Source organism: Sinocyclocheilus rhinocerous, unplaced genomic scaffold (assembly GCF_001515625.1).
Source record: "Sinocyclocheilus rhinocerous isolate Xijiao unplaced genomic scaffold, SAMN03320098_v1.1 scaffold1729, whole genome shotgun sequence".
Classification (NCBI taxonomy): Eukaryota; Metazoa; Chordata; class Actinopteri; order Cypriniformes; family Cyprinidae; genus Sinocyclocheilus; species Sinocyclocheilus rhinocerous.
The window spans coordinates 44941-54423 of NW_015632497.1; the positions used below are offsets into that span (position 1 = coordinate 44941).

General features: G+C 35.9%; 1 protein-coding gene across 1 annotated transcript in view; it reads left to right on the forward strand.

Moving 5' to 3' along the window:
• The window catches only part of LOC107742614 (LON peptidase N-terminal domain and RING finger protein 2-like), an 82521-nt gene that overhangs the window by 42867 nt on the left and 30171 nt on the right, over positions 1-9483 (forward strand). Inside the window, exon 2 of the mRNA XM_016555659.1 lies at positions 8103-8221. Coding sequence (XP_016411145.1) covers positions 8103-8221 — 119 coding nt within the window. The remainder of the gene's footprint in view (positions 1-8102; positions 8222-9483) is intronic.

Below are 9483 nucleotides of genomic sequence, written 5' to 3' on the forward strand. Positions count from 1 at the left end.
TCAATTTATCATATTTAAATTATTACGTTATTTACAAACCAGTTATTTAGGAGTTGTCAGTGGTTCATAAGATCATTAAGAAAGTGTAAGTAAATGATTAATAAACTATTTAAATGTACATATATAAATCTTATTATTTAGACACATGATAATAGTTGCTCAGTGTGTTAATAACTGCTTTATTGACACACATTCCTTCTGTAATTCATGATTAAGTCAGGTTGTTAAAAAACATTTAGTAGTTGCCAGCCATCTGTTTTTTAGATTTAGATTAATATCTCATCTAAAGTGAGGACTATTTATAGCTTGTAAAGCATTTACAAAGAAGATTTAAAGGATTATTTATCTTCCAAACAGAAAAGTTAAACACAACACAGAGGGATACAGAACACAGAAATATTTTTTCAAGATGCAAAAAATGAAACTGTACACTGTACACAAAAATGAAAAATAAACCTCTGCAATTTCATAGAAAAAAAAAATCAAGTGTACCGTTTCTTTCTTTTTTTTTATTTTATTTTGAATCTTGAAATAAATATTTCTGAGTTATGTATCCCTCTGTGTTGTGTTTGTTTATTTGTATTTATTTATTTTGTTAGGAAGATAACTGAGCCTTTAATCTCATTTGTAATAGATAAATATTTCTGAGTTCTGTATCCCTCTGTGTTGTGTTTGTTTATTTGTATTTATTTATTTTGTTAGGAAGATAACTGAGCCTTTAATCTCATTTGTAATAGATGTGCTTATAAATCAAGAGCAAGGCATTTATAGCTGTATTTATAAACTGCTTACTAATGACTATTAATGTTGGGACAAGGCTTTATAAAGGATGAACTGACTATTTACTAATGCTAACCTAATGATTCATAGAGTGCAGTTATTATAAAGTGTTACCAATGCATTTACTGATGTTAACAAATGAGACATTATTTTAAAGTGTTACCAAAACCTTTATAAGCGTTTTTTTAAACGATTTTATTGACCTATAAACATTTGTGAAATAGTTTTGCCTGCATTACAGCTTAGTCTTCATCTGTGAGTTGAACTGTTTTACTGTTACATCCATGAGATTATGTAAGTTCAGATGAATGTCATGTCACAGGATGTCATAGGTCAGTATCAAATGAGTTTGAAATTATTATTTGCAGCACAAAAATGTATAAGTCCATGTGTATGTATCTTTTGATCTTTTTATGTTGTAATTAACATAATTATTAACCTAATTATATAAAATTATGTTGTCAGTGCCCTACAAATTAACTGGTTCTAGGATTTTTTTGTCCATAAACCGGAAAAGGATAAGGCCTAAGATATTTCATAAGCTGTAATGCAAATAAATAAATAAATAAATACTGATTGATTTTTTTTCTAGTGAATAAAGAGATGTTTAAAAGTCTCTCTCTCTCTCACCTCACTTCCTGCTGCCAGTTGGTGGCGCTATAACTTTGACTCCTAATAGTCACATCTATGCGATCGGCATCATACAACGAACAAACCTCTGAAATTTGATCAAAATCAGACAATGTATGTGGATGTTATTAGACACTTCCTGTTTCTCATTTCTCGCCATAACTTCATCGCATCGCCACGAGCAAACCGTTCGAGATATCAAAAATCCCTTCGCAATTTAGCATCCCCAATGTCTTGAGATCATGTTCACCGAGTTTGGTGGCAATCGGCTGGAAATCCTCAGAGGAGTATATCAAATTCCAGAGCATGTGCTTTTTACACAGCCCTGAATAGCCAACTTCCTGTTGGGCGGAGCCTATGATATGCAGCACGAAAGTTGTTCGGCTCAATGAGATCTATATGTGTACTGAGTTTCATATGAATTCGTGCAAGTATGTGTGAGCTATACATCAAGTTTTCTGACTGTGTTCCACGGGACGCCGTAGAGCCCCTGTGCCACGCCCGGGTCCCAGCCCCTGCGGCGTCCTAATGGCCGCAGATTCCAACGTGTGTGCCAATTTTCAAGAGTTTTTGAGCACGCTAAGGCCCCCAAAACCCCCCGGATAATCGATAAAAAAAATAAAATAATAATCCTTAGGAAATCAATAGCGCCTTAGTGGCTTGGGCCCTAATAAATGTTTCTTGAACAGCAAATCAGCATATCAGAATGATTTTTGAGGGATCATGTGACACTGAAGACTGGAGTAATGATGCTGAAAATTCAGATTTGCATCACAGGAATAAATTACATTTTAAAATATATTCCAATAGAAAGCAGTTATTTTAAATAGTAAAAATATTTAACAATATTACTGCTTTTGCTGTATTTTGAATCAAATAAATGCAGGCTTCCTTAAAAACATTAACAATTTTACTGTTCAAAAACTTTTGACTAGTATATTTAATGTTTTAGAAAAAACAGTACAAATAAATTAATATTCACCTTTTACTTGTATTTAGTCTTCATACAAACAAGAAATGTGAAATCACTGTCAAATAAGTATAAGACTCTCAGGCACATCTTAATAATATTAATATCTTAAACTTTAAACTATAACATAGGCTGATTATTCTTATAGATTGAAAGAAAAGTGCTTCAGCCAGGATAAAAATATGAAAAATGCTGAGTTGCTGCAGAAAACGGAAACAGAGTGAGCAACAACAAAAACGTGTTACTGGAGACGAGCTAATTCTCTGCCAGCAGGAGGCGCTTTAGAGCGGCAGTAACAGCGGTTTCCCTGGTAACGGCTGTACACAAAGCAGCGCTCCACTCATAAACGCTGCTTTATCAGATGAAAATGCCATCGAAACGTTTCTGAAGACAGTCGGTTCCCTTCAAAGATACATTCATATAAAACACCCGCGCCACATTTTGATTTTGAAACCTGCAGTGCTCATGTTTATTCAAGGAAGTCAACTGCCACAAATAAATCAATGTATGACTGAGAAACACCGGTAGGCTAATGTATATCGAAATATCGGAAATGTGTTTAAAAATAATATCACCGTTATTGAAAAAAAATATATCGTGATATATATTGATATTGAATTATTGTCCAGCCCTATGTAATCATGAGATTTGCATAGAAGTCACGTCTCGCGAACTTTAATTCCATTTGAATTAGGGCTGTGCAGTTAATCGCATGCGATTGTCATGCGCATCTCGTCAGTAAAGCCAGTCCCGTGATTAGTAGTAAATCGCCATCACCTGCTTTCAGATGGAGCGGCATTTAATACACAGAGCCGTATTTCACTGACAAGCTAGGCGATATCGCGTTCATAATCGAATGCGATTCATCTGCGATTATGAACGCGATATTGCCTAATTGTCAGTGAACTACGGCTCTGTGTAGTGAATGCCGCTCAATCTGAAAGCAGGCGATGGAGATTTACTACCAATCACGGGACCGGCTTTACTGACGAGATGTGCATGACCTTTCGAACTGGAATCATGGCGGAATATCCTGTGATGTCCACTTCACAGGGCATTTATGGCAGAATGGAACAAACCCCTGAAGCGGTAAGAGAACATACAAAATGTGCAGAATGGGGGGTCGCGAGAACCAGGATTAAGAACCACTGCTTTAGAGAAAAGTATTATCTTCCCTATTTTTACCTAGGTGTTGTGAGCATTACTGAGTACACACATAATGTAATGACTGTTTAATTCATACTGGAAGCCGGAGGGCACCCTTGCGCAGAAACTCCACATATGCATAGCAGAAGTAATTGCAATGACAACACTCCAGGAAATCCCTAATATGGACAAACAAGCCTCTACTGACACCAAGGTTATTATAGTTTAGAATTTTTTAATTTGTTTTATTTTAATATCGTTTTTAAATTTGCTATAAAATTCAGTTTAGTTTTTATTAGTTTCATTAATATTTTTGTTAGTTTTAGTTTAGTTTTTATTTTGTGAACACATTTTTATTTAGTTTTTATATAGTTTAGTTTCAGTTTTATAGTTTAGCAGAATAAACAGATCACTTCCAGAGCGCAGGCCAAAGAAAGACGTAGGCATAATTGTACCTTAGTGAGGCAAACAAGCTTAATATCCAATGATGTGTGTTGAGATATTTAGTATGAAAATAAATGTAGCCTGATTTGGTTGTCTTTTCTTATTTAACCATAATCATGATATTGTAACTGTGGTGTCTTGCTCACTTTTCTGTGAACAGTCGTGCATAAATCAAAACTGGGACTAATGAAATTCAATAATAACGGCAATCGCATTTATCAGTAAAGGCTTATATTTGAATGTTATTTTAATTTATGAAGAATTATAAGCGTATGATGTGATTTAGCCAATGCACATTTGTTCAAAAGCCTGGCTGAGTGATCAGAAGATGCTAGGCAAAAGTTTTGTGTTGTTTACAGAAAGGACGCGGGTTTTTTTTCATCTTTTTTCAATCTTTTTTTTTTCAGTTAATTATCATGTTGCGCTGCGTGTCTGTTTTTCTTAAAAGCACCAACTTAGAATGCCTAATGTTGGTTTGATTGCTTGTGTTACATGATAAAATAAATAATATTGCTTACCTGATGTAATAGAATTAATGCGAGTGCGGTTCTGGTCTGGTACAGAATTAAATTAGTGCTGCTGTCAGATAATGGGTCGGGTGTTCTGTTAAGTACTGCTGGTGCACGTTTACCAAACAGGACCCGTGCAGGCTTTAAACTGCTTTGCGTCTCTCCGTCAGATAACCCCGTGTGCGTGATGCGCCATTACAGGTAGGCTATTTCCCTTAACCTCCATACAGCTTGTATATTTTTCCTCGAAGGGGTGAGAACGTAATGATTACGAAAACGATTATTTATTTTTGATAATTATTATTTTATTTCAGTTAGTTTTTCAATAACTGTTGTAAGTTTAGTTTAGTTTTAGTTTTTCATTTATTTTGACGTTTTTATTTTATTTCAGTTTACGAAATTGTTTTTTCATCAATCGTTTTAGTCAGTTTTAGTTTTCATTTACGAAGATAACCTTGACGGACACGTTGGCAATTGAATCGCCATTGGTTAGTAATTTTTTTTTAGTTTACTCGCCGGACAGAGAATATATATTGTTTGTGAAATGGCACAGTTTTTTAAATATCTGAAAGTACAGTCTTACCATCAGTCAGTCAAGCATTATAATATATTATGATAATCAAGTATTATTTAATGATATAACTTTAGTAATTAGAATTCAAACTTGGTAACCATGTATTAATGCATATTAGTCATTTTAACTGAACTTAGGACTGGTGGTGGTGCTTTTTCATCTTTTTCATTATCAACATGGATATTTTAATCACCAACAATAAGGACTTTATCTGTAGCCAGCACTAGGCTAACTCAGATAGAATATCAGCAAATTCTTTGATAAATTCTGTAAGTGCCCTGGTGGCCTGTATACAGTAGCCAGTATAAACGTCACAAGGGATTTATCATTAACACTTGTTTCACAAGGGATTTATCATTAACACTTGTTTCCTTGGATAACGTCATATGAAGCACCATTAATTCAAATGAATTATACTTGAAACCCAACCTCTGAGAAATACTAAAGATATTGCTATAAACTGTAGCAACACCTCCCCCTTTACAAAAAGCGCTTTCATGGAAAGGGATCTAATATTCATTAAGCTAAGCTTTATCATTTGTTTATCTGTATTACATCTGTTTTTTATTTGTTCAACATCAATTAAATTGTTACCCTTAAATTGGTTTGGATGTTTTTTGTATTTGCTAGTTCAGGGAACAGACACAGTCTCTATAGTGTGATATCTAGGTGAAAGAGTCTCTATGTGCTGAAAATTAACTGACTTCTGTGACGTGAAGCGGCAATATTTAATGATATAACTTTAGTAATTAGAATTCAAACTTGGTAACCATGTATTAATGCATATTAGTCATTTTAACTGAACTTAGGACTGGTGGTGGTGCTTTTTCATCTTTTTCATTATCAACATGGATATTTTAATCACCAACAATAAGGACTTTATCTGTAGCCAGCACTAGGCTAACTCAGATAGAATATCAGCAAATTCTTTGATAAATTCTGTAAGTGCCCTGGTGGCCTGTATACAGTAGCCAGTATAAACGTCACAAGGGATTTATCATTAACACTTGTTTCACAAGGGATTTATCATTAACACTTGTTTCCTTGGATAACGTCATATGAAGCACCATTAATTCAAATGAATTATACTTGAAACCCAACCTCTGAGAAATACTAAAGATATTGCTATAAACTGTAGCAACACCTCCCCCTTTACAAAAAGCGCTTTCATGGAAAGGGATCTAATATTCATTAAGCTAAGCTTTATCATTTGTTTATCTGTATTACATCTGTTTTTTATTTGTTCAACATCAATTAAATTGTTACCCTTAAATTGGTTTGGATGTTTTTTGTATTTGCTAGTTCAGGGAACAGACACAGTCTCTATAGTGTGATATCTAGGTGAAAGAGTCTCTATGTGCTGAAAATTAACTGACTTCTGTGACGTGAAGCGGCAATCAGATGGTCGGTTTAGCCAGTCTGTCTGTTCCCTGAGCTGGGCCCCAGTTAGTCAAGTACAAAAATTGCTCTAGAAATATGGCAATATGTGCCATATTTCTAGAGAGGAAAGCGGCACCACCCCCGGAGGGGGTCTGCCCCAAAAACTCGTACAATTGTCTATGAATTCTGTTATTCTGCGGGCACCACTTAAGACATCCAGCCATTGAGTGATGACAGTCTGCTATGTATCTCATCGCCACAGTAAGCAGGGAGGGGACCAGAGCATATTACAGTGTCTGACATCGTACTTGCAAGTTCACACACCTTTTTAATGTTATTTTTAGTGATCTCCGACTGGCGAAGTCGAACATCCATTAGTGCCGACATGAATAACAATCTTACTGAATTTACGTTTAGCATCAGCCAGCACTTATAAATTTGCCAAGATGTCAGGCGCTCTGGCTCCCGGTAAACATTGTACTATGGCTGGTGACTCTAGTTATTGATGATTCTATTGTATGGAATGTGAAAATAGAGCAATTTCATCAGGTTTCTCAGTGTGCATCACTGAGTGGGGAGAATCTGTTTAATGTTTTGATCAGAACAGAAGAGTGGTGTTTTTTCCCGTGTCTATACCGCCTCACCATAACCCAGTCATCCTGCTGCGTTGGCTCTACAACCGGAACCGAACAATGTACATGATTCGCTAAGCTAGTCGCATCCAATCTAGGGCCCTCACATTCTTACTGTCCTCAATTAAATTTTGGATGTGTGTCTCTCGTTCTGAGATGTCATCCTAACTATTTCCCTGCATGTATCACATGTGAATCCCTCGCTGCTGACAGAGACAGATACGCTGAACATGTGGCAATCAGGACAGGTGGCAATGCAAGGAGAAGCCATTACTCACCATGATTGTAGAAAAATTCAGACTCACCACAGTTGTTTGATGGACTTATAAAAAAAAAAAAACAGAGCGTGACAGAAAAAAAGAAGCAGTAGGAAATGCGAATGGAGATGCGATTAACAAGCTAACAAACTGCTTACACGCTGCTAACGCACAGCACTAGCAGTTTAGAATAAAAGATTAAAGGTAAACGATGTCAAATTAGTTTGGTAGGTAAAATCAGAAATATGGTGAGAATTAAATGATACTTTAGCGGTTAGCGGTCCAACAGAAAAACAAAGCTACACGGAGCTACAAACGCAAACCACTCAGCAGTACAGCAGACAGGAACAGGAAGCTCTTATTTCAAAAGCTCTCATTTCTAAAAGTAACCTTTAGATCACTATCATTGTAACGAATTAAGATAAACAAGTCATGCGCTTCATTAATTATAATAAAAGTAGAATAATATTCCTTGAGTTTCATCACCTCTCTTGTGTAGACTTATTCATTTTATTTATGTGGACTGTACTGCTTTAGCTATGACGGTTCTGGGTTATGAAACTGCGACAACCAACAAAAAAAATTGCTTCAGGACCTTATAGTTCCTTTGATATTGTTTATGCATTGGAGTGGTCTTTAATCCATTTTATATGTAATGCAATAATACATTAGTCTGTTAACGTTTTAGCCACAACTATCTAGCTTACAACCTCCTTAAAATTACCTAGTTAAATTCCTGTTCTATCTATTTCTTTTTAAAACCCTTTCTCCTCTCCACAGAGCCCTGTATATGTCAGCTCCTGGCTCGGCGGGCAGAGCTGCTTATGGAAATGAAAAATTTTGGCCAAGCCATCAAGGATGGGGACACCATGTGCCAACTCCGTCCCCAGTGGCCAAAGGTAGGAGGAATCTGTGAGGAGACACACATACACAAACCATGGCTTTAAAATCCCTTTAAGACCCTTTCCCACCATTAGCGTGAAATTATATCATATCATATCATAGGGTTGGTAAGCAGGCAGACTGCAAATGTAAATGAAAAACAAGATATTTCTTTGTGCTGTAGTAACTTATTGTTTTAATGGAAGCCCTATGTATTTTGCCAAACTATGATGCTCTTTGCACTAGTGTTGTTATGATACCAAAAATGTTGACTTCGAGATGATACCTGACTAAAATATCTGGATACTACTGAACCGATACCACGACCAAAACATAACACAACAGGAAAAGTAATTGAATAATAGATGATCCACATGGAGCTTATAGTTATTTTATCTATTAATAAATAATTGTGTGCCTGCCCTGCTTTTTGAGCATTTCATCCCCTTTTAAAAAGAAAAGCACATGCCAGTGCCACTACAACAGACTATGGTGGTTTCCCCCTAATATAATAGCTGGGGAAACACTGGATATTCATGTCACTTTAAAAGCTGCACAGATCCAATATATTGATACCCATGTTTTTTTTCTCAGCTGTTTGTTTACTTAAAGGGGTCATATGATGAGATTTCAAGTTTTCCTTTCTCTTTGGAGTGTTACAAGCTGTTTGTGAATAGATAAGATCAGAACAGTTCAAACCAAATATTCAGATGTGTGCAACGCATTTTATGGAGGACGAGGACTGTTTCCTGGGAGAGTAGCTTACAATGCCGGTGTTCCGGTGAATTCAGTTCCCCTGTTTCCCCTTCGGCGCGCATGCTAACCCTATACAGTCTATGATGCTGACAAATAATGCTGACTCACAGCCTGTAAGTACGTTTTCATATTTAAAGGATTTGCCACTGACGATTCAAACGCGAGTTTTGAGCAGTGTAGAGTAGCGCTTGTTTGTCGTTTCTCCGATCACAAATGCAGACATGGTTTTATGTAGGGCTGGACAATAATTCAATATCAATATGTATCGCGATATAATTTTTTTCAATAACGGTGATATGATTTTTAAACACATTTCTGATATTTCGATATACATTACCAGTGTTTCCCATACAAAGATTTATTTGTGGCGTTTGACTTCGTTGAATAAACATGAGCACTGCACGTTTCAAAATCAAAACACGGCGCGGGTGTTTTATATGAATGTATCTCTGAAGGGAATTGACTGTCTTCAGAAAAGTTTCGATGGCATTTTCATTTGATCTGATAAAGAAGCGTTCATGAG